This window comes from Myripristis murdjan, chromosome 9, assembly GCF_902150065.1.
Source record: "Myripristis murdjan chromosome 9, fMyrMur1.1, whole genome shotgun sequence".
Classification (NCBI taxonomy): Eukaryota; Metazoa; Chordata; class Actinopteri; order Holocentriformes; family Holocentridae; genus Myripristis; species Myripristis murdjan.
Window position 1 is genome coordinate 9,150,576 of NC_043988.1, and position 26,254 is coordinate 9,176,829.

Here is a 26,254-nt window from a genome sequence, read left to right on the forward strand (position 1 = left end):
GAGGTGTCAAAATGAAATGTGATTTTCCTCGTTGTGCCTTCACAATCTATACACTACCTACACATTTCTGCACAGCGCAGTCAGTGTTGCAGCTGCACAGTGGACAGTTGCAGTATTTGCAAATAATCCATCTCTTTAACCCGCTCGGAGTACCGGACCAGCGGGCTACACAGGACAGTCGTTTTTTTCTGTGCCTGACCACATACTTGGCAGGCTACCTTATCTGAATTGTCCTAATGTGGTAAACCTCACCCATCTGGCACTCACAGCAGGTTAAAACAAACACTAAGAATTATTTGCGAGTAGCAATTGACCCTGATGGTATGAATTGGAGCAGCACTAGCCAAGCTGAAGGAGAGTGGAGGGGAAGGAGCGGCAGTCAGTGGTAAACAGATGGAGGGAGCTGCCAGGTGATAGCAGCCCCCCAGTGCTTCCCTGTCAGAGGCTGTGTGCCAAGCTCAAGTTCCCAGGGCTGGGTCACGGAGGTCAGGGGCCCCTCCCACCCTGTTCCCTCTGTCTGGACCGTCCAACACACTCTGGTTGCCTGTCCCGCTCTTAACTGATGCTCAGCCCGAGGAAGCCAGATAAGAGTTAATTTTGGATCTTTCATATGGATGGGCGCCAGTGGACGCCCTGCCCCAGTCCACGTCCTCCACCCCCCTCCACCCCCCCCTCACACACACCTTCCCGCCCCTCAGTGGGCGGGGGGTGCCAGTAATAATGTTGAGGCCAGACTAGACTGCAGTGATTGGGGCCATTGATTGTGGTGATTTGATTTATTGATCAGTCCCCCTCTCAAATGTGGCATCTGAGATGCGGGGCTAATCTGAGGCAGCTATGGACAATCTTGTGCCTCCCAGAGAATGGGAGGCGATAAGGAATGTATGAAAGGAAACTACACTTATCTTAATCACACACCGGTCCCTGTTCTGCCTTGCCGCAGCCGCCTGTGTGCGGATGTCAGTGCACATGTGCCGCCGTGCACACATATGTGACCACCCGCTCTTTTATGCGAGACCTTGCGTGTGTGTTTTTGTGCCGGTGTGCGTATGCGGTGGGGGTTGTGAGGCAGTACAGTCACCAGGCAGAACAGAGTGGATCTATAAATTGATGGAATTCAAAGCCTCCAGCATCGATTACCATTATAACAAACAGCAGCACACAGAATGTCTGATTATTTTTAGACAAAGATTCTGTGCTCTCAGCAGCAATTCTGCTGATGCTGTCACACTTTCAGACATCTGCCTATGATTGCAATTAGATGGGATACAAAAAGAAAAATAATACCCCATCTGCATTTTCTCCTCTCTCCTCCTCCTCCCTATTTTTTCCTCTTTAATTTGTGCTGTCCAAGCCGAGTGCACACAATAGTGATTTTGACTCAGTCTACCTCATTGCGGCACCTTGGTAGTTTTTTCCCAGTTGTCAACATTTTCCACCATGGGTTGTCTTTGTGAAAGGCCAGAAAATAGCTTACCACTACAGATGTAATCAAGAGGAGCTAGGTTTAATGAATCAATGTCAAATCTACTCCAACACAATACGTTGGTGAGGCCCACATTTTACCTAAAATATTCTGCTTGTACAGATTGTTGTAGTGCATCTCTCTGGATCAAGTTTTGTGGAGAGGAATTGTCTTAGCAGGATTTGATAATTAGGCTGTTCACACTGTATTTGGTGCCTTTGGCTAACATTGACATAACTTGGTACTCGTGATTAAAATGGAACACAAATATAATGTACTCTGCAACCAGCTCACACCCTTTTCCTCAGTTCATTGTCTGTTTGCTGCTTTGTTGCCACTATTGGCCTCCATTTTTCTCGCCTTGTTTATCCCCCTCTCACTAGAGTCCGATGGGACCACTCCCTGCAGTCTTGCTGCAACACATGTGCATAAATACCTGAGCTGTTCAGTGCAGTGTGAGTGGCTGCCTGTCAGGCCATGTGACAGCTCCACCACAGACACCATCCCACGGAGGGTACATCTTCGCATATAGTGTCAAATGGGCAGAGTCTACAATTGTAAGCCGAGGAACCTTTGTGTCATGGTTTTGTCCGTCAAAAATGTGGAGTGAGGCAGCTGTTGCAAGGCTTGTTGTGGGGTTCAGCAGCTCAATGAACTGCTGCTCTATTTATTACCAGCCAGGATACTAGGCTGCAGGTCTGCCCACGCAAAGCCCGTGAGCCTTTGGTTTGCATGGTCGTTGTTGTTGATTTACAAGAAGTAACATCAAGTCACCAAGATTGCTTTCTCCATCTTAGGCTGACCTCAGCAGGCCAGGACTGGTTTCCGCGCTCAGAATTCCCCAGTCCCGCCCCCACCCCAGCCCCAGTGACAGCTCCGCCCTCCCCAGGGGAAACTCATCAATTATGGCTGGATGTTTGACTGGCAGAGGCTTAATGACAGGAGCTCTGTATTGACCCGACTGCCACACACTGAAAATTTGGTCCCAATCGCCCTTTTTGAAACCTGTCAAACGATTACTGAGAAATTCCTCTTTGCACAGTGAGTTGAACTTGGTAGTGATCCTTTTATTTTTGGATGTTTTCGAGAGTTCAGACGCTTCTTATTTCCACATGTTCTTGTAATGTTTTCATGAAGGTTGAAGCTCAGCATAATGGACGAAGATAAGTGAATCTTATCAGAGATCTCAAAGGTGCCCTGGCCTAAGGTTGAAATGTATAAGATTTGATTAGTGAGCGGAGGAAGAATCTTTTTCAAAATCTTGTTTCTCGAGATAGCATTGAGACAAACTGCGTTGTGCAGTTCCTCCCATCATCCATCTCTCCAAGACAACTGAAGTATAGTGAACAGTCTGTTCTGCTTCACTTCTTTCCAGTAAGACAGACAGCAGGTTTCATTTGATGGGCTGTTGCCCAAACTCCCCTCCCTTATAATGGTCTAGAAGCTATGGGGGTGCTTTGAAAATAACCATGCCATTATGATAGCACTGTTTGGCTTGCATACAGCTTGAGTATTCGCCATTTTCATCGGTTGAGCTGCAGTAAAAACTGAATCCAGTTCTCCACTGAGGCCATTGAAGCACTGGCCGACTTAGAATCACCACACTGTTATATCTTAAGTACTCATAAAATCCACTCAAAGTCACTTCTAGAGGAATTTTCTCTTGGCAAGATTAGCCGGTCTGGGGCCATTTGAATCTAGTGGAGGTTGGCTGGCTCCTGAAAGCCCACTCTCTAATCCCCTGGATGGCTCATCCCAGATGGACTGTAATGACTAACGGGAATTTAGACAGTCCTGTCCCCTTATCCTGTATGGCCACGACCTTTTTCAGTGACAGTGTGCTTTACCGGGAATGACAAAATTCCCACAAACCAAGTGCATTAACTCTTGGGTGTTTTCTATCAAAGTGCGGGACTCTTTTTGAATCAAGGAGCAATAGTGATAACCAGATGCTCAAAAATGCATTGCATATTTCTCAGAGAATAAGAATAGAAGTGCAGTGTCATACAGCGGTTTGATCATTATGCAGTGCTGAATGCATGAACAGAGGAGTGCAGTCTGTTAGTCTTTTGTGTCATTTCTCTGAACTTTATTAATCCATTGTTGCCAACAGAAATTCATCATTTGGCTGACAGTGCCAAGCACGTCATAGCTACACACACAGAGGTTATAAGTAGCCCAGTGTCACTACAGGGCAGCGTAGGCTAAGTGCCTTGCTCAAGGACATTTTGGAACTGAAGTCGAGTCTAATCCCACTAATGACACTGCAACAACAACTCATCTCAGTGCTGGTGTAGTCATGTCAGCCCAGTCCTTGTCGTGCCGCTGTGACTCGTTAGTCCAGGGACTTGAACCAGCAGCCCTCCAATTATTGGCCTACTTCCCTAACTGTGAGGCTACCAGTATCCCGCGGGGCCACTGCTATTGGAGTTTCATCCCTCCGTTTCCTCTTTCTCTTTTTTCACTCTACTTGTGTGATAATTTATTAAATTGCCTTTAAGTAAGACTGGAGATTAATTAAAACACAGTCAATTTAATTTTCCGGCGTCATATATAAATTCAGAGTGGTAATTGAATCCCCTACTCCACTTTTATATTGTATCCCAGCAGTTACAAGAGAAGACCCTCATCAATTACCAAGAATCACAGACAAAACGAGAGGAGGCGAACGTACAGTTGTCTGTTCCAGCACTACTCAGTACAGGGGAGTAGAGTCTGAATCTGTTTTTCTTTTTTTCCCGTTTGCTGAAAGAGCCGGGAATTGGATGACTGATCGATACTATTGGATTTGTGGATGGCATGTGGTGCAGCTGAGTCCAGCATGAATGCAAGGTTCTGATGAAGGGCCTGCTATGCAGACAGCTTTGAATAGTGGATCAGACATTTTGCTAGGGTGGAGTTCTCATTCTTATACCCCAGACATGTAAACAACCAACATGCAGGGGCATTAATGGAATAGTGATTGGGGCTTTTGTTATAGCAAAAGGGTAATTTTGTTAAAGCTATGGACACTGCCATCATGTATTGAAAATCCATGCGGGATCAATGTAATGATTGGTGGAGGCGTTGGCCGAGAGATGGAAAAGAAGGGTGAGACCGAAAATAGATTTGACCTGTGGTAATTACAACAGCGAGAGAGATGTTTGTGTGTTTGAATCTGGTCTTGGCTCAGCTTAAAAACCTGCTCCTCGTTTCAGGAAGAAGCTCTGTTTGTTAGTAAGGGTGTTTGTCAGGTTATTGGGTCCCTCCACGTGACTCCTCCACCCCACCCCCCACCCCTTCTCTCTCTCTCTCTCTCTCTCTCTCTCCCTCTCTCTCTTGCTCTCTCTTCCTCCCTCTCCCCATATTCCCTCACTGGCGCTCCATAGCCGTTGCAAGCGTATTGATTATTTCAAATACTGATTATCTAAAAGGCCTTCTGCTACTGTAGGCATTGGATTTATTTTGGCTTAATTATTTATGGGCCAGGGCTAGCAGTAAGTATTACTGCTGTGAGATCATGAAGGATTACATTGTTAATATTCAGCAGTGTATTTTTATTTATGTACACTCTAAGCTTTACTGGATGAGCGTTGGCAGGCTCCCTAAAGTGCCGTCTCTTCACTCTCTTCCTCTCACTTTTTCTGTTCTTCCCTCCCTCTCTCTCTCTCCCTCTCTCTCTTTTGTCTGTTTGCAGAGGGAGCTAAACTCTGTAGCGTCTGAGCTGGCGGGTCGACAAGAGGAGAGTGAACATTCCCACAAGCACCTGGTGGAGCTGAGCAGGGAGTTCAAGAGAAATGTCCCTGAGGTGAGTCCAGCCCCACCCCCACATTATTCCCTCAGTGCTATGTGTCATTTTCTTCATCTGCACTCTAGCTGGTACGCTGACTGTCTGCGTCATCGGCAACGTCTGAGCCCCCGCGTACCTTTTGTACTGGGAATTATTTATTTCTTTCCTATAATCCGTATTAGTATATATTATTGGTACACAACACTTGCGAGAAGTCGGGGTTAGTACCCCCGCACCTCCACCCCCCCGTTAATGTTTAAATGCTGAGGGATTGCTAGCCTCTGGCTGGGTGTGTTGAGAGGCCAGGGGCCTCATTTATAAAAAGGTAAGCGCAACTCTTTGCTGCTTACTTTCAAGTCTAGACCAAAGCAGTGATTTATGGAAAAGTTATCTTGATGTCAAAATTGGTAGCTGACATTGATTTCTGTGATGTATAGGGAACAGAGCCATGAGAATGCTGAGCATGACCCTCAAACGCACCCCGATGAATGCTAACAAACATGACCACCCCTACTGCACCGCCCCTCCAGCAGGCCTCTTACAAACACTCCTTTATTTTGCACTACTTTGTTGAACATTACCCCGTAGTGCACCCCGCCTACCTGAGCAAGAGTCTCTCAACACACCCTGTTGAACTTTCCTCCACTGAGGAATACCTCCAGCCAGCAACATCATTTCTTTTTGCTGCACCAGTCCCATTAAACCTTACCATCCGCCTGCCACATGCTAACCATATGTTAAAACTGCAATACTTAAATAAATTCCCATCATCAACCGCTTTATACCTACATCTTGGATACTAGAATAATGATTTCTGTTCTTTACACCTCTATTGTTAATATTGCACTGTGGGTTTGTTTTGTTTCACTGTTTTATCTTATATTGTCTGTGATTGCTATGTGTTGTTTTTCATTTTATTCTGTTATATGCTTGATTGCACCATGACCCCAAGAAAAGTTTTTTTTTTCTCTGTGCACTTTTGTAAGGCAAAATGACAATAAAGTCGAATTGAATTCAATCTATCAAAACCTCCAACTATGAATGTTATAGATATGATGTTGATTTTTTTAATCATACTCTTTGAAATGATCATACATTGACATCTAGGATGAATCAAAGAGAATATTTCTATATTTTATAAATGAGCCCTCTGGCTATCCGCCAAGGCCACACCACCTGCCTATCTCAGCCTGTGTATGTAGTGTGTGCTGTAATCTTGTCAGTATAATACAGGCGTTTAAGACAGGATCAGGCTGTCACCACTGGCAGCACAATCCCCTTACCTGAGGCTCTGGGAGCTCGTAGAAGTCTGGATCGTGAGCTATAATGCAAGCTACTGGAAAGCCCCACTTTTCAAACATGCCCACTCAAACCCCTTAGGTTTAGCCACTAATACCCACACCCCATAACAACATACCTCGCTCACTCACTCACTCGCACAGTGTAAGAGCAGCTATAGTGAAAATCCATTTACATTAAAGATTTTTAGTCTTCTTTCTTATGGAGCTGTTCTTGCCTCACTGGGGCCAGTCTGGTCCCCAAACAGGTGGAGCATCCGCAAAATAAAAATGCTGAGACTGAGTTATTTTGGTCTGTTTATAGGAAGTCCGGGAGATGGTGGCACCTGTTCTCAAGAGTTTCCAAGCCCAGGTGAGTCTTCTCCCATGTCGTCGTATTTTACAGATATATTAAACATTTACAGATTCTGCAGAAATAAAAGCTTACAGATTCATTAAAACATTCTGAAAGCGCTAAGTAGTTTTAGCATTTGCATGGACCATTTCTTAAGCTTTTCCGTGGCACATTATGAATTCCTGATATAGGAGACGGTCCCTGTACATTCAGTATGCCCTCTATACAGTAGAGATTACTCTGCTCCTGGGATGAATGATTTGATAGATAGAGCAGGGCTGGGAATCCATGGCATACTTTTCATGTTACTGCTCATCTGGTGCTTATTGACTGATGCCTTTTCTGTCAAAGTGAAGTAGCATCTATCTGCCATTAGATGATCAGATATCTGGGTTCTCATATTTTCTTGGCTGAGACAAGCCCTCATTTCCTGTTGTGATGGTGCATTCACCGTGCCCCCTCTGACGTCGCCATATTGAAAAAGTCATCTGATACCTACCAAGACTCTGCTCTAGCCATTAAACCAAGGTCATAAATCACATTTGTGAGCTGCGTTATGGTCCGCAAAGCAGAGGCTTATGGAAATGATACCACAAATATGTTTCCAGTCTCACTCTCCCCTCTAAACTCCCATTCAGCGCGAACCTGAAAGCCCTATCATCACTAAACATGAGAACACTCAGCATGGATTGTTCAGTCCTCTTGGAGGTGATTATTGGCAACTTCTTTTTAATGGTTTATAATTGACTATGTCCAAGGAACCGTGTTCCTTGGCTGGAGCTATCACATTCAATACCGCGCTCCGCAATACAAGGTTGATTTGTGTGCTAATTCAATTACTCCGACTGTAAAGTCGCACAAATATCAGAAGCACCCTTCCATATCTTTATTGTGCAAACATGAACCCACGGGATTAATTTAAGGACTATTGATGTCTGACAACTCGGAGTCTAGAGATGTATCATAGTAGATAAAGTAGATGGCTGATAATGAGCGATGGTTTTTCTCTTTTTTTTTTTTGTGCTGTGGGCCTCTCTTGGTACCAACGGTCCCTCTCATCTAGCTTCCACTGGCTTATGTTCTCCACATTGATAAGTAAGCCAGCTTGCAGTGGAAAAGCCTCAACTATTTTTTTGATCATGAGGAACTGCGAGCTACTTGGCACACCATAGTAATATAATCCTCTCGTGCTTTCTGATACACTTTGACCTTATTGGTAATGTCAAACAGCTTGCGGAGGCTTGTGAACTTTACCCAGCAGTAGTCTGCGAGACCTTAGTGTAAGCTATGGGACCTCAACCTGCTGCTGCAGGGGAAAATGTGAGGAGAAGGTGGAGTTGGATGTGCTTGTTTGGCTGTGTGTTTTGGGATAGACTAAGCTCCCCCCGCAGCTGCACCGTACAGGTGGTGAACGATAGAATAGTCTGAGAACGTATATGCGTGTCTGCGTGTTTGTGTGTGTGTATGTTTGTGTGTGAGAATGTGCACGCATTTGTGAGAAAGAACTGGGTCCTCACACCCCACCCCCACCCCACCCGAGCCAACACCCTCCCCACCCCACCACCCCAACCAGTTCGGAGGCCCAGAGGAGTGTCTCATGGTATTTGGACCCTCATCATGCCACTTCTAAAGGAAAAGTCGGCTCCTTTGAAGTGTTTGCGACATGACAGGTTCTCTTTCTTTTCTTTTTCATTTCAATGTTCCCCACCCACTTTCCCTCTCTTTTCTCGTCCAATCTCGCCTTCTAATTATCGCTAACCAGGCGACTGATTAGGAACACGTTGCCGACCTAGTTTTTCTGAGGAGCTGGAGGAGGAGAAAGGGTTAATCCCAGAGCTGGTGGCTGTCATTGGTCGCTTCCCTCCTTCTTCTCCTCTTTTTCGTTCTGCTCTTCTCTTTCTTTCCCTGGAAGTTTGCTAATGAGGTCCCGTCAGAGCTGAGGAGAGGTGTTAATTTGGCCTTGTGAAGTAGGAAGGAGATTAAGGACAGTGAGGAGCTGAGTTTACGGCTTAAAATACACCGCTGTCCTTATTAATCCGCAGGGCCCTGGGAGACCGGCGTTTTTGGTTTTATAATGAACACTGTCTTATAATGAAGGTAATTTTAATAAAAATTTACTGCGAAGAAGAGGAGATGGTACATGTCTCCATGGTCTCAGGCACACCTTTGGGGCTAAGGGATATGGCAGTTATTTCTCAAATAACCGATCACTGGAGAGACAGGCCTGTTGGACCGCACTGTTCACACAACTTTCACACACGCTCTCCCCACCATCTGAACGCACAGAGAAGCGGTCCTCACCAAGTCTCACCAAGACTTTGCGGACTCCACAATGCAATTTACACCTCCCTCTCACTTTGGAGTGTAAACTTCCCTTGGGATAAACCTTTGTGAGAGTGAAAAAACAGTGACAGATTTCTTGAATGTTTGTTGCCTCTTCCTCTTCAGTGAGAGGCAGATTCCTCCTCGAACATCCAGATTTGGCCTGTATCATTCTGAATATCAGGCCCAAATTAACCAGTCATTCTATTTTTTCTCCTCTCCTCTTGATGTCGTTTGGTGCTCTCGGAAAAAGAAAACAGCAGCATGGGTCCCTAATTACTGAAACTTGCTTTACAATGATAATCCGTGGAGTAATTTAGCGTGCACAATGAGAGTTGTGGTGCTTGCGCAGATGGAGATTCTGATAAATAGTTTGTAACGTGTAATTAGCAGCTCTGCCGGTTACATACCATTAACCCCTCAAGCTCAGGAATCATTATTGGCCCTCATTATCAGGCAGCAAGGTACAATCGAGCTGACTAGACATCAAAAACATCAAACAGCTATTAAAGCGCTGCCGACTGGGGGCCGGTGGACACCTGTTTATGAGTCTAACTGTGCCATTTCTTCCCCCGAGGTTGGGAAGTGATGATGTGGGGGAAGACAATGTTTTTATCTATGTTGTTGTTGTAGCTTGTTTTCTAGGACTACCCGGTAGAGGTATTTTGACTATACAGCAGCTTTCCAACTCCGTGAAACTGGTGATAAAGATAGTCTCAAAATGGCTTCTCTTTCTCACCCATGCGCACAGAAACTGACTTATCAGGTTCAGGTGAGGTAGAAAGCTGAAGCAACACAACAGCAAAGCTAATGGGATTATAGCATTCTAATTTTTTTTTTTACATCCTCTGTAAGTAACTGAGATGGGATATACAGCTACCCATAATGAATATTTTTTCCTCATCTTTTTTTGTTAGACATAAGAGCAGAGAGTGACAGATCCAGCAAAGAGAAAAGGAATAATGTGCAGGACACCCACCAGCAGAACGCTTGTTTGGATTGTCATATCCATTTACCTCTCATTAATCAGATGCACATGCCACTGTGGTTTCAGCTCAAATCCAATTGCGTAAAAGGCAGTGCATATGATTTGACCAGTGTCTGTTAGAAAGGGGCAAGAATGTATCCGTGTTTCCTGAGACCTTGCTCTCAGCCTGCCGCACCATACAGGCTGCCGTGCGGCAAGGTAGGCAAACACCGTCTTTGATCATCCATCGAGAGACGACCAGTCCTTCCTCCTTTTGATTAATTCCTGAAGGAAATGATAATTTCTCTTGAATGTATGAATATGTTATGAATAGTGGAATGAATCAAAGAGTAAAGGATGATAATTAATTACAGCACTATGATAAAAAGGCTGTGGGTGTTATGACGCAAGCTTCCTCCGTGTCATTATGAGAGGCTCCGTAATTACCTTTCTGCACGAGCCAGCGCTCCTGGCGGTGCTGGCGGTGAGAGTGCCGCTCGCTGAGTGAGTCTAACGGTCATAAAGCTTTTCCCTGCCTAATTGTCTGAGGGGCTCTATGGCACTTTCATAGATGAGGGACTGCGCCGTTAGGAAAAATGCTCTGCGACGCTACTGCTTTTCCAGCTCAATGAAGACAGATCTTCATCATGGGCTAAACCTTGTGGTTATTAGGTGCAGTTTGCCTGAGTGGATGGCTAACTTGGGAAGGTGGGGTTGGAATAAGTGAGCGACAGACTTATACAATATCATACAATCGGTGCTTCTGAGGTAGCTGCGGTATTAGAGGCGCACTAGTAACGATTTCTATGTTACAGCACTATTTCTATACATACAAACCAAATCCCTGCCTTACAATTACCTCTGCATATTCGCTTTGTGTTAGTATTCACGCGGTACTGTATGTAAGAGGCATTTATGGCATCCTCCTACTACTCTCATCCACTCTGAGGCTCCCGTCCTCCCCTGCCTCCCCCTGGCTATGGCGAGACTGCTCCATACAAGGCTGCTGAGGTATCTCTAATGCCTGTCTGTAGCTCAGCTGTCTCAGGCTCATTGAGCAGCAGGCCAGGCCCAGGATCTCCAGGCCATTACCTATTCACAGCACGTCCAGGCCTCCAGCCTATTGTGGGGAACATAATGGGCTCCAGGGCCATGTAAACCACCAGCTCTCTGCTCCTGGTTTATCACTCGTGTCCTCTTCATACTGAGGAGAGGGAAGGAAGGTGGGAGGCAGAGAGAGAGAGAGGCAGAGCGGAGGGGTACGGGAGCAAGGGGTGTGGGGGTGTAATTGTATATTAGATAACACCCTCCTAGAGCCTTTTCCCTCCCCTGCGTCTCCAGAGGTGGAGTGTCCCCGCCTGTGCGCCAGATCAATGCTCAACAGCTGCTTCGACCTGAACCTGATGCGCTCCGTACTGTTTCACTCTTTATTACTTTAAAGTTTACTTTTATTGATTATGATGAGTCCAAGCAAGAGCAAGCTTATGTGTGTTTGATTTCACAGAGTGGATATTGGATCAAACATTGTAACGCTGTTCATCTTGCCTCCCGACTTGTGGGAGTTGTGTGAGACTGCAGCTCGGCTAATGCCAAAGTCCATACATTGACAAATAAACGCATAATTGCAGACTTTTTATCATTACTTTGATGGCATTTCTGCTTCTTTGAGGAGGCAGGCTCATTTAACTTTACAGGAGTCCCCATTTTGCATCAGAAAAAAAACATTGATCAAAACATTTACATTTAGTGCCATTTTTGCATTCAGTAATTAATAATTCTGACAAAATAATCTATTGACCCCTTTTATCTATTAATCCATTTTAAAGCTCTGAATGCAAAGATTAAAAATCTATGTGGAAAAACATCTCTCCACAATGTGCCTCTTTTTCCACATTAGGTCACATATTGTCGAGAGGAGAGTGACCTTTGGATGAAAATTAAGCTTTTTAGAACTCTATTAGCATATCATAACTCAAAATGCAGGTCTTTTGTCTCCAATATTTGTGAGCACTATAAAAGTAAACACATTTTATCCAGCCTAAAAGCACACGTGAAGCTCAGATGCTGTCAAACAGGACATTTCTCAAAAGCTAGGACCATAAACTACAGAGAAAAATCTCTTCAATCCGATAAATCACTATGTAAACAAAACCAGTAGTTGGGCGACAGTGTTTCGACAGGGGTGCATCACGCCGCAGCTCCAGATTGGGCTTTTTGAAGGAGTTTAATATATCTGACTGCCCTTGTTTGTTTCCTCTGTGGTGACTGATTGTTGTGATTCTACTGGGTGTTTTTATGCTGAGACGCCTCAACCTTTCCATCAGCCTTCCCAGTGTCAGTCTTATCCCTCCTCTGCTGTGCTGTGATCTGATGGTGTGTGCGTGTGTATGTGTGTGCGAATGTGTGTGTGTGTGTGTGTTGGCGTGTTTGTTTTCCTGTCCTGACTGATGCCCTGTCGGAGCTTCCCAGTTGGGTGTATTCATCATTATGGATGCGTGTTTAGAGCCAGGGATGCACACCAGGTAAAGAAGAGAGGGGGGATGTTATAAATAGGCACTTGGCTCTCTAGCCATGTGGAATTGATGAGTTTCAGCACATTCTGCTCTGCAGTGCCAGGTTTAATTTCTACCGTCCTGACAGCACAAACCTCAGAGCCCGGAGACGTCACGCCTGACTGCCGCTGCTGTGCAAATGTTAGCCATGTTTGAGGATGGACGCACGCATAGTGCTGGCTGCACTGTTCCTATTGGGCATCTGACTAGCTATACATCTGCTCCTCTAAACCCCTGTCACCTTAAGAGACAGGCAATCACATTCCCCTCCTGACCCCTCACCAAACAGGCACTCGCCGGCACACAGTAACTAATCTAAGAGGCAGTTTCTAAGACCTAGCTCACCCCAGTCTAACATGGTCAACTACTTGTTATGAGACAGGTGAGAGGCTCCCTCCCCTCCACTGCTCCCTCCAGGCGGTCTAGTCAGAGAGCAGCAGCAGCAGCAGCAGCAGCAGCAGCAGCAGCAGCACTGTTCCTGAGATTCTCTGACTCCTGGCTCACTCTCAGCTGCTGGCAAGAGCACAGTCAAATTAGCCAATAAAAATGTGTGAAATCGGTGGCTCGGCGCCGGCGAGGACATGCCAGGAGAAATAAACATCAGCGCTCGTACAACCAGGAAAAACTCATGTGAGGAGGAAAAGGCGGAACGGGAGAGCTGCTCCGCCAATTCTCCAGCACGATTCTCTGATTTCAGGCGCAGAATCGGAGCCACGCAGGCACAGTCAGAGAGCAAAGTCGTTTCTCCACTCCATCGAGCACCGAGGCCCGCGCTGAGATCAAGCCAGTGGCAGCACAAGTCACAAAACATGAGCTTCTGTCAGAGGATACACAGCCCTCCTGTGTTGTGCTGAAGTGATTTAATTCCCTCTGTTCATCTGTGGTGTCCCCCACACCCCCACACACACACCCCCACACCCCCTCCATGCCACTGAAGCCTGGGAATACCAGTCTTCATTTCACATGATGCTGGGCTGTGAAGTTTAATTTCAGCAGAATCTAAACACGCTAATTAAATATCATAACTTTCTGAAGAAGGCTCTTGTAAAGGTACCTGAAATTTTAATTTAGACTTCAAAAGAGCGAAGACTTTAAAGCAAATCTATTGTTTTTCATTTAGACTTGCAATTTTCTTTTCTCTTCTCTGCACCGCAGTACGTAGTTATGATTGATCTGGTAATTAAAATATGCAGAGAAGGAAAAATATTAACTGCTCCTTTTTTCACTTTCTTTTTGTTTTAGAAAACAGCCGACACATTTTCCCTCTCTTTCCAGCACAGATAATTAAATTTTGCACATTGATGTTCTTTACACAGCATTCATCGGCCTCATTATTTTTCCATTTTCATCTTTCTGGTGAGAGATCGATAGATTGATAAAATGATGGAGCCTATCTTAAATAATGCAAGCCGAGAAAAGTTACACTTACTTTGCTGCTGGCTAAGTGTTTGAACTTTTATTCTTTTTTCAAATTGTATTTAATATCCCATGAAGGTAGATCTCACAATTTTACAGGCTAGGGTTAAATCATTTATTTTCATTTTTGCTGTCCCTCTGCAAAAAAAAAAAAAAAAAAAAAAAAAAAAAAAAAAATGATGCAGCTCCTCTACACTTTTAGTGGGCCTATATAGGATGATGCTTGTCAAGGCTAATATCCTAAATGATAAAGAAACTGGCAAATCAAAGAAAGACAGCGTAAAGTAGGCCAATTAGTACCTAGGGAACATTTTGCTAGAAGAGATAGCAGCTCCAAATGTCACATGCACGAACATTAGGACCGATTGTTTATAATGTGACCTGACAGTTTGGGTCTCTTTAATATGGGATTAACTACAATACTAATTAACATGTGGCTCTATTAAAACAAGCAGCTGCAAGAGGAGTAACACTCTCTCACCAGGAAGGAGAACAACTCTTCTGATTCACTCCCCACATTAAAGGATAACTCCTTTCCTCAACAAATCAAATGTGTTTTTATCCTCTTTGGAAATCTGCTTGTTTTATTCGTATTTTACATGGGAAATGCGATGTCCTAAATCACACGCACCGCCCTTAAATATCTAAGCCCATAGATCAGAGTGTTCTTTGCCTTTGTCACAAACAGATATATGTTTTAAAGTCCCACTGCAGGGCTCCTCTCTGTTTCATCAGAGACGTAAAGTGGCCGTGGTGGCCTGAGGAGAGTGTTAAACACATCCTCAATTAAAGCAAAGCAACTTTGCATCTCCTCATGATTCCTCTGCAGTCCCTGTAATTGGGTCTCGGTGGATTAGTGGGAGAGCTCCAGCTCTTCTGGAGTGAAGGGCCCAGCCTGGAGTGGGGCCGAGGGGATGGCCAAAGGGAAAAGCTGCTGGTCGCCAGCCCTGGATGCTCGCGGCTGGCAGAAAGGCACAAGAGCATGCAGCAGCCAAATGGGAACACTGGTGGAATCAGCGAGCACGGCCACGCTTTAACTCCTCGCACATAGACACCGCTATTCAGTCAGGAAGGGTGAAATGAACATATGCAGGGCTTTGGAGCACTGAGCACTGTGGCAGCATTGTAGTAATCATTAACAAATACACCGAAAATTGAAATCTGATATGTTATCCTGAAATCAGCTCTAATCAGTTCACTGATGCTGTACACTTGAAACAAAAAAAAAAAAAAAGTTCTTCAAAAATGCACCAAATGTACACAATATCAAGGATATTTTTTCATGAAGCACACTGCTGAGGTGAGAATATGTTAAAGCCATTATCTCACATTGATTTCCCTTATTAAATCTTTACCAAGTAGATGTAGATAAAGAGAGATTAAAGATTACATTTGAGAAGGATTTTGAAGCTTTGAGACAACTGAGATGTGGATTGTGCAAAGGGGGGGGGGGGGGGGGGGGGGGGGGGGGGGGGGGGGGGGGGGCTGGAACTCAACATCAAGAATATGTCCCTGATATTTTGAATATTCAGGCTATGCTTGAAATTAAAAAGACACGTTGATTGGGAAGCTAGCATAGCTTTGCACATCAAAATAAAGATTTGATGAATCACATTTGTACATGATAACTTAATTTAGAAATGTTGGGATCTATTTTGTTTTCATAGGCAAACTCATCTAAAATAGCCAAAAAGTAATCCTTGCACATTTCACGGTTACCTTCAAGGCATCAAACCTATGCCTCCTTGTCATTTCACTGGGCTGTGTGTGTGGGTGGGTGTCTCAGCGTGAGTGTATTAGCGTGCGCGTGTCTTCTTCCGAGGAGACATTTGAAGGGCAGCCGAAGGTGCGGTGAGATCCAGTGATGGGCTTGTTTTATTACATCTCATATTGAGACCAATCTCTGTCCATTCACCTGAAGGACAGCCAGCTATTCCCTAACTAAATTAGCCAGCCGCTGTGGTGTGAGAGGCCCTCCACAGGCGCACGGAACCACACTCACACATGCACACAAAAAACACATCACACACGGGCAGGTACAGGCAGTCACGCAGTATGTACAGTTTTTTTCTGCCACTCTCTCTCTCTGTCTCATGCAAACACACTCACGCATAATTTTACAGGCCCTCCCTCACTTTCCCTCTCCCTCTCCCTCTCTCTCACACACACTTCTCGCTTTCTCTGTCTCTCACATAAACACACACACCCAAGTGCCCGCTGTATTCTGTTGAAGGTGGTGGGCCTGGGGTAATTGCAGTCATTGTGGCAGGTTGCGTGTTTATGCCCCTGTCAACGAGGCCTGCAGACCTCTGCCTTTTGGGACCGTGTGACACAGATCTCAGCAGACGCAGTCTAGCATGCCCGGCCATGGATGCCACACTTAACCGTGTGTGTCTTCACAATGAACCTATCCCTATTGTAGCGAGTTTTAGCCCAGAACACATTGCGGCTGGGAGGGTGAATGTACTCTTCATGCTCTCTCTTCCCTAATGAAATGTCTTTTGTAAAGTCTGTTTTTTTTTTTTTTTTTTTTCCCACTCACGGCGGATGTTCTAATGAGGCAGAGCCTGAAATAGCAGTGGGGCTAGCACTGCAGAACTATGACATCCCATGTGAGAACCTGCCCAAATCACAGTGGCTGCAGCCGTGCGTCAGGTTTCTTTATTTATAACCCGTACGGAATTGTCCTACACTCTGAGCATATGGAGGGTTATGTAACGCTCGGCATCCAATAGATATCCACTAAAGTCAGGTCCTATATATAAAGCCTGCTGAAGAGTTGTTTCTGAGGCTATTCAAGATTGATTCAACACTCCTGAATTGTTTGCTTCACAATAGACGCAACAAAGAGCATAATACTCCAAGACAAAAAGCAGTTACTTCAATAGCATTCCTGGCATTTCTTTTGAGAAGCACCACCAAATCAGTTTTGGATGACATGATGTGACTGGCGATTGACAGGATATGGAGCTGGCAACATTAACACAACATCAGTGCTAGCTGCTGTATAGGCATCTCATTTGATTAGCCCTCATTCATTCAGACTGAAATGCCACCTCGCGCCTGTCACGTTGTATATGAGTGATCAGACGGGAAAGCTGGTCATTACAATCATGACATCAAATTTCTGGCAGCAGAGGTCAATCAGTGTACATTAACCAAACAGAGCTCATTTGTTTTACAGCTTTTAGTGGCGCGTTGGCACCAGCGTACATGGGCTTTAGGCTGGCATCCAGCGGGCATGGAGGGGCTCCCAGCAGAGAGGGAGCAAGATGGGCCTTGGCCAGCCCTCTAACAGAGGGATATGAAGGAGAGACAGAGGGTGGGGGGGGTGTTAATGTGCCCCCTTCCCCTAACGTTCAACCTGTCAGCTGATTTATGCGGTTGAAATAGACTGCCTCACACCGGGCGCTCATAAATACCTAAAAGCCTCTAAATGATCATCAGGTCACTGCCTGAAAGACTTTATGTACTAATCTGACACTTTTCCTGCAAGATAATTTGGGGGAAATCTTGGCTCTTCCCTAAAGTCACTACAGTTTAACTTTTGGGTGTTAACATGCCACACTGATGCACCAGTATTGACAAATTCACACACACTCACACGGACAGTTCAGAGATTACTCTTAACCCTCACCTGGTCCTAATTATAGCAGATGACGGCACATTTCAGTGGCACTCTGGTGATCTGTCATCGACAGGCCCACTCCAGCCTGGCTGTGAAAGGGAGTGATATCTCTCCGTAAAATATGTATGACATCAAAAAGCCTTAAAGGTTATTACAAATTAATAATGAGTAGTGGGCCAAGAGCAGTAAAAAATAGCCCTCCCTTGGTGTCGTGTTTAAATGTTTAATTTAACATGCTCCAGTATAAATGTGGACTGCCTCCCAGCAGTATATGAGCATGGCCCCAAGGCCTTGCCAGACTGTCAGTGGTCTGGAACATACAAACCGGACCACCAGACTTACATATGTGTATTAAGATCAACATTCAGATTAGGCTGATTTATCCGGACGTGAATGATCATCCGCTGGAGCCGTCAGTGTTATCTTGAAAAGGCACCGCGCTTCTATCCGCGCGCCTCTAACAGCATACGGGATTATAAAAGCACTAAAGGAAGTAGTTTTACTCGCATCAAGCACAAATTCTCTGTAGGCTCCAAGACACAGAAAAGCTCTTTCTGAGCGTTTCTCTGAAGCAAGTCGAATCATTGGCCCTGAACCCCCTCACAGTAATGTCTGAAGACACTGTACAAAATTGCCTTGTTTATGCCTGTAATGTAAGCTGTCTGTTCCGGTGTCGCTCATTCTCTGTGGAGCCGACGACGGTGGCAGCCGAGTCTGGAGTGAATTTGCCGGGCGACTACCTGGGAAACATCAACAGTCATTAATTATGTAAAACTCTCCTCACAGTGGGAGCGGAGAGAGCTGCATACAACTGCAGCGCCCGCTCCTATTAGACTCAATATACTCTACAATGAGCCCCCACTGCCTGGGGGCGTGGAGGGATTATCAGCCTACCACCACGACCCCCTGTAGAAAGACACACAGGCATGCACGCACATACACATACACAAACACACACACAAGGTCCCGTTTTATTAAGTTCTGCACAAATGTAAGCTTGTGTTTAGCTGAGGAGGAGAATGAGACGAGTCTCTGTGCTGTCTCTCCTCTCTAGTCGCCCCATCATTCACTTCTCTCCTGCGCAGGTCCTGTTAGGCATTTTTTCTTCTCTCTCCCTGCACGGCAATTGTCTGCTTTCCGGCATTCTCAGTACAATGAATGAAACAGGCAAATCTGACAGGACAAATGATATGCCATGTTGGTGGGGAATGCTGGGAAAGGGGCTGCTTCATTGTTGATAGCGCTGCCACCAACGCCGCGCCGCTCTCCGCCACTTGGAGCAAAATTACCCAGGACCCGTCTCACACAGGCCTACCTGAGATCTTCCTCCAAGCGCTGCGATTGACAGCAGCAGATTTATCAAGGAAATAATAGACCTAATTTCTGCACCATGTGTTTCCAATCCATCTTGTGCTAGCTGCCGACGAGGACTGTTTGGCAGACTTCAAGTTGTCTTTGCGAGCGCTCGGTTTCTCCGTCAGCTGCTCTCCTCCAGCCGCGGTTCATGGCTCGTTCATCAGCGCTGTTCTTTTTAGCGGATGCGGCTTTGGCATGATGTTCCTCCATGCTGAAACAAAGGCAGCACTGACACCTGTAATTAATTAGGCTATTATGCATTCCGCAATGATAATTGCCTCACTGGAAAGTCACCAGCCTTCTAAGAGGGAGAGAGAGGAGAGGTGGATAGAGCGCGCTATCCATCATAGTGGAACACTTTCTCTCTCTCGCTCGCTCTCTCTCTCCCCCTCTCTCTCTGCGTGTCATGCTGTCTCACCTTGACTAGTGTAGGCAGGGCTACAGAAACACTGTCAACATGTGTCTGAGGGCGAGATATGCAGCTGTGCCTCCCCCTCGCCAGGGCTGCTTCACCAGTGGCCTGCCAGAGTCCATCCACTCCAGGGCTTTGGCTCACATTGGCACAGTTACCCATGACACCCCATCTGTTGTAGCTTTGTTCACTAGGGCAGTGCAGTGCTGGGATAATGGGGGCACTTTATTTTTATAATTAGCCCTTACCTACACTTCTCCTCTCTTCTCCTCTCCTCTCCTCTGAACAGGCGTCCCAGTACTGAAATCCAGCCCAGGTGCACTTCTCACTTCTCGCTGCTTTTCACAACCCTCCCTTTCAATACATCATCTGCGCCTTCATCTTGGCCTCGGCACACCCTGGCTCCCTCCCTCCCATCATGCCATGATAGATACGTGCTTGTTCTCAGCAGACACACGTTCCTCAAGGTTTAGGTCATCCACTGCATCAAACATTTGAAAGTGCTAGCTCAAAGAAAATGACAACTCCTGTCTTTTGAACTACAAAGACGTTCAGAAAAGATTTGTTTTCCTCCCTCCGTTTTGTCTCTCCCCGGCTCCTGACTTGACTTTGCGGTGACTTTGAGGTGTTAATGCCGAGGCTGTTTTTTTTTTTTAGTTTTGTCATTTGGGCGGGGTTGCTCGGCAGCTCTGCCGCCTGTCGGGGTGCGAGCGTAGCGAGGGGGACCCAGAAGGCACCTGCAGCATGGCAGAGACAGCAGGCCCTTTGATCTGGGTTTAATGTCGTGCCGTGTTCTGTCTCGCACGCTGCTCAGTGTGCCACGTCCATCAGGATTACCTCGGCTCCACCTTGGATCTGTGGAGATCTGCTCACTTCTCAGCCTGGGTCATTACCTACACTTTCCACTAGCGTTTCAGCCTGAGGGCTCGCTCACTCTGTCTCGTCTCATATTCAAGCCCAACATCTTATGTAATACTTCCTGACGTTTCCTTTTTTGTTGTGTATTAATGCTATAATAGCTGTAATAACATAATATGAAAATCAATTTCCTTTTCTGTGGATTAACAGGGCTGCTTTTTCAGCCACAAAAGCTGATTTTTTTGTAACAATTGCAGTGACCAAAACGTAGGTGGAATATTATTCAACAAAAGTCTAGCTAAGCTTATTGATTGCCTCGATTCCCTTATCCGTATTTTTTATCAGTTTTTTTTTTTTTATCCATCTGCTCCTGTGCGACAGCCTCCTCTATTCTGCTCTAATTCCATTCAAAGGCAGTGCACCTCTCAACACGTGAAACACATTGCTTTGCCCCTCTGCGAATTTGTCGTCAGGAGTGGGTTAGAGGTATAGAGCAATATTGGTTTGGTCAGCTTTGGCCATTTGTTGGGCTGAGGCGGCAGCGGGGGCTCCGATCTGCAGAGGCAGAGCGGCGGTGGCGGCGGTCCGCTGTGAGCGCGGCGCGCTGAGTGACAGGCGCTGCTGATTGGAATTGACGTGGCGACGAGATGTGTGTCAGCGCACTGACTGCTCATCTCACCGGGCATCCAGAGACGGCCACAGCCACCACCATGCTGCCGCCGCGGCTCCGAGATGCGTGTCACCATGAATAAATCTGCTCTCAAACACACTCTCCTTGTGTGCGCATTTGGGAGTGTGACTTTATGTGTGTCGTTTTGCCCGCTTTCAAGTTCCAAGTGTGTGTACATGTGTATGTCTGCATGTGTGGGTGTACACGGGTCCCTTGCCATCCAGACTGCACAGTGGTAGTGTTTACCTCCATCCCTCTCCTCCACCCACTCATCAGTCACTCCACACCAGCTCATCAGCTCTGTCCTCTGAACCCACACTGAAGGCAAAACAAACGTCGGCAGTGACAGTTGTGGAAAGGCTGGGTGGTACAGCTAAAATATCATTATGATGCTGATCTTGCTTGTGAAGGGAAAATAGTGTTTAGCAATACTGTTTTTTAAGCAAAACAAATTAATTGCAATGGAGAATACATTATTAATGGAGAGCAGTCAATGAGTTCACGTGGATTTGCCCCTTATTCAAATTGTTTATACTATACTTAAACAAGTTAAACATGTTGTTCTCCATAAATGATGCAAGCATCCCTCAGCCAGTCAGTAATGCATTAATCCCTTCAAGACCAGCAGTGCTGCGTTTATGATATTTCAAAGTTTCAAAATTTGACCTTCAGCTATTGCACCCATTCCACCATCAGTGCCAAATGCAGCATTGTTTATTTTGTTAAAACTAAACCAGTCATTTCTTAGATATTACTGGACGAAAGTTTAGCTACAATAAAGGAACATTCAGGTGTTTTAACACTAGGAATTCCAGCGAAGCCGTATTTGAAGGAGATAAATGTTATTACAACCGTTGTTTCTGTGTGTGATTCTAGAAATCTAAACACTGCTTTGTACAGAAAGTGGAGGGACATTTTTAACATTTTATGGCATCTCGGCTTTATTTGATATTTTGCGGTAGAGAGAGACACCGATTCGAACCCAGGACGCGACATTTTGAAAAGTGAGGTATTTTGGTTCTGAAAGTCTAAAACTAGACAGCTGACTCGGCTTTGCCTCCCTGGTGTCATAAAATAGCAATAAATAATCATTAACAACCACAACAAAAATGCACCTGCGTGGATAAATGTTGAATATACTTTAAATATCACTAGATCATTAGATATCACTGGTCCAGCTGTAGATTCAAGGCAGTTTAGCCAGGCATTAGTACAGAGCTCTTACCATTCCCACCATTTTCTCAACACTTTAGACCCTCGGATAAACACCCAGGGCCAAGCGTTGGCTGTGAATCCAGAGGAATCGTGTGCAGGGTGTTGTGACAAGCGGTGTTGTGGTGGTGGGCTTCTTACAGTGTTGTTCTAATAAGCATGGAGTGGGACCGGGGTTGTTGTGACATCCTGTCAGCCTGTGGGCTGGACTGGCGCTCAGTGAGCAGCACAGTAGGATGGACTCCTATGATTGTGCACTGACCTTTGCATCATTGGGAAGATGACAGGTAATTTAGAGGCCTCTGGGACTGAGGAACCATACATTCGCTGTCCCCAAAACACCAACAGCAGCGACCACATTCTCCTTGAGACGGAAACACACACACACACACTGCATATAAATACACATGTGCATGAGCTGCACTTGCACAATCAGACAAAAAAAAAAAGCACGCATGATCGCAAACATCCACTCACACACAAGCACAGATGCTCATGCAGATACATGCATGCAAGTTTGCACATACACACACACACACAAACAGTTTTGACACCCACCCAACACCCCCACCATCGTCACACACTCTAATCACCTGCATCATCACACAACCCATCTCAAACGCCCAAATCACAGGAGGTGGCAAACTGGTAAGGCTGAGGGGGAAAAACGATGATTTAGAGTGATAATTGCATAATCACCAGTTGTGATAATTGTAATTGATGACTGCATAATTGCTAATTGCACTCTTTATGGGAACCTCTCTTTCCCGTTGTCTCTCTCTCTCTCTCTCTCTATCTGTAGCTCAGTAGCCCTTCACTCTATTTCCTGCTCTCCTACTTCATTCGAGAATTGTCCTTCCCCTCCTCTTCATTTATTTTTCTCTCCTCAACACATGCTTGCTTGCTCGCTCTCTAACACACACATACACACACACACACACGCAGACTGACTAGCGGGTACTGTAAGTATTCTCAAAGGCTTATCGGTAAGTATTTCCCAGCAGCCCTGTCCCAGAGGCTGCGCTCTGCCCACTCTGTTCCTGCGTGAAGAGTTATGGAGGACTGCTAACAGGTTTCCTTCGTCTCTCTCTCTCACTACTCTGCCCTAGGCTTTACTCCTGCTTGTAAAATCAACCTGCAGCCAAACCCATCCCCTAGGTAGTCATATCCTTTATCACCAAATGGGCAAAAACAAAGAATGGGTTTGTGAGCCGGAACCCATGCCAGAGAGTTGCCTCGCCGCAGCCAAACGAGAGAACAGACTACTACTACAGCCTTACCTGCTAAGCGTGAGACTTTGGCTCTGAAATCCCATGCGCTTGGCTGGAGGTGGATTAGCATGGAGATGAAGATGACTCCCTGATCAGCTCACATTATGCACGACACCTCCAAGTGCTTTGATGATGGCGGTGGGTGGGGGGATGGGGGGGGGGGGGTATCTATACGCATAGCGGGCGCCAACGTGAGAAGGCATCAGGCAGGCGTGTGATTGATGTCTCTGCTGGCGTCTGTAGGCAGGTTAATGGTGTGATTGTGGAGGTAATCTCCGTGTTCTCTCGTTAAAGGATGATGGAGGGCCGAGAGACCCCCGCGTGTCTCCAGAAGATGGAGCCTGTTGCCTTCACACGGATCCACAGGCCTTTTTACATATGCAGTTGAGAGCCTCATTTGATGTATATGCTTCAGAGGAAGCCGGACCGGCCAGGAGACTGTCAGTGAAAAGTTGATGACTAGCCGTGGGTTCAGCCACCCTGCTGTAGTGGCCATGTAGTTCAGGCGGAGGCTCAGGTTGATAGTAGTTTGTCTGGGTGTCACCAAGTGCTGTTGGTGCAGCGCTTTGCTCAGTGTCACTGTGAAGAGTGGAGGTCCATTACTGCCTAGCGGCGGCACTGGAAATGGCCTCAGGTACATAAAGCTGCTGCTCTTACAGTGAAAAAAGCCAAACAGAAAAAAAAAAAAAAAAACGTGTCTCACGAGTGGTGACGATCTAAACCTCAGCTCAGCCAACACTAGCCGTCATAGATTTTTGATGTAATCATACCCACCCATAAAACAGCGCACATTATTTGGCATGCGAGGCTTCAGGTGTTTACACTGGCAGGATGCAACACGCTGTTTGTGATCCAACAAGCCAACATGGACGTCATGTCCTGGAAAGAGAGGGAGAGAGGTGGGGGGTTAAAGGGGGGGTTATAGCTGAGTGAAACAACAGCATAGTGTAGCAGGGAGTTGGCTGAGAGCTGCAGACTATTGCATCTGTATTGATTGGGCTCCAGCCTTTTCCATTTTCCATGAACTCCTCTGAGCAGCTCCAAGTGGGAGTGATGGGGGGATTTGCTTGATCTTTATGATATTTCTTTAAACATGATGCTGTCGTTATGCCTCCCCGGGGAGGACGCCGGCCATTTCCAGTAAATCAAAGGCTCTCCGTCCCTTGCTGTTTTCCACACACCTTATTTATAACCTCGCTAAACAGCCCCCTCCGCCGCCGCACACCACCGCCGCCGCTCTCATAAATGTTTTCGGCCCTCGCTTGAAATGATGTTTCTGAAGTGCAGTCATAGCGATAAAGAGCAGCCCGTCGCAGGCATACCACGCACTTGACCCTTCTCGGCGGAGTCCATCGAGCCAATCCGACAGAGGCTGTAATCAGCAGTGACAGAGATGACATAGACAATAGATGACAATAATTTGGATTCCGTCTGCTCTTGGAGTGGGGGGTCATTCGGACGAGGCTGATCTGATTTACCATTGCAGAGCGGAGGACGCCGAGAGCCAGCCGCTGGCGTCCTCCGACTTACAAATAGGGCCGAGGTCTTAGCGGGAGCTGGGAGCGGGGTAACCCACATATCCACTAGTGCAGGTGCCCTCTCCATGGGGCCAGGTGGTGGCTAATTCCCTTTCTTTGTCCCTCCTAATGAATCGTTAATTGGTTTGCATCGCCCGTGGAGCCGGAGATAGCAGGTGCCGAGTGCTGCTGGTGATGGAGGCCACTGTCACTGGCGAGTCTCCTAGCGCACGCCGCACCTACATTTAACAGGCCAAATGTCACCTCGCAACATGCAGCAGCTTGGCAGTTAAACAGGATGGATACGGGCCTACTGTACGCCTCATTTCTGCTGCTTATGTGGACGGTGCCTTTGAATTGCTTAATCTACGCATAGCTTGTGCACTTTACAGGATTTCTGCAGAAATATTTGTTACATTTACTGTCCAGAAGCATTTCCTCATCTTCCTGTGGGTTCCTTGTAATGTCTTTGATCCATGTTTTTATGCTGATTCCACTATGAGCTCGAGCATCCACTAAATGCCAAAAAATGTAAATTTGCTGTGCATTGTGAGTTCGCCGTACGCCAGAATAATACTATTAGATTTTTACCTCAATGGCATCTTCTCCCCTGCAGGTGGTTGCTCTGAACAAGCGCAGTAAGGAGGCCGAGTCGGCGTTCCTGGGAATCTACAAGCAGCTTATCGAGGCCCCAGGTGAGTCTCCCACCAAGACCAGAGATGTGCATCTTCACAAACAACAACAGCAGCACCATAAACACCACACACACACACACATACACACTCATTACTTCAGGAATTATCTTTCCCTCATCAAAGATTATTCCCTGGGGATCAATTTCACATCATGCCTATACCAGTATCACTGGACTAGTCTTCTAAGCACACACACACACATACAGACACACACACACGTATGAACAAACTGACACAAACGAAAAAGTAATTTTCTTGCCATGGATAGATATGGTGAAATAGCACATGGATATGAGACATATAAGGCCCTATACCCTGTGGCTCTTATCTATTTTTCAACGTCTATGCTCTCAGAGTGGTTTCCAAAACTCTGCGTGAGGCCACTTCAAAACCCAGCTCTGGTCCTTGAGTGCAGCCTGGCTGAGGAGCGAACACATCCTTGTGGGGCTCTGCTGTTGATTGTGGAGGGCCAATTAAAATCCCAACTGAAGCCCGGCTCGGTGTGGAACGCA

The 26,254-nt window shown here is 46.1% G+C and overlaps 1 protein-coding gene across 1 annotated transcript in view; it reads left to right on the forward strand.

The window, feature by feature from the left end:
* The window catches only part of cux2b (cut-like homeobox 2b), an 80,913-nt gene that overhangs the window by 30,614 nt on the left and 24,045 nt on the right, over positions 1-26,254 (forward strand). Inside the window, exons 2-4 of the mRNA XM_030059587.1 lie at positions 5,142-5,252; positions 6,837-6,884; positions 25,664-25,742. Of these exons, the coding sequence (XP_029915447.1) occupies positions 5,142-5,252; positions 6,837-6,884; positions 25,664-25,742 (238 nt within the window). The remainder of the gene's footprint in view (positions 1-5,141; positions 5,253-6,836; positions 6,885-25,663; positions 25,743-26,254) is intronic.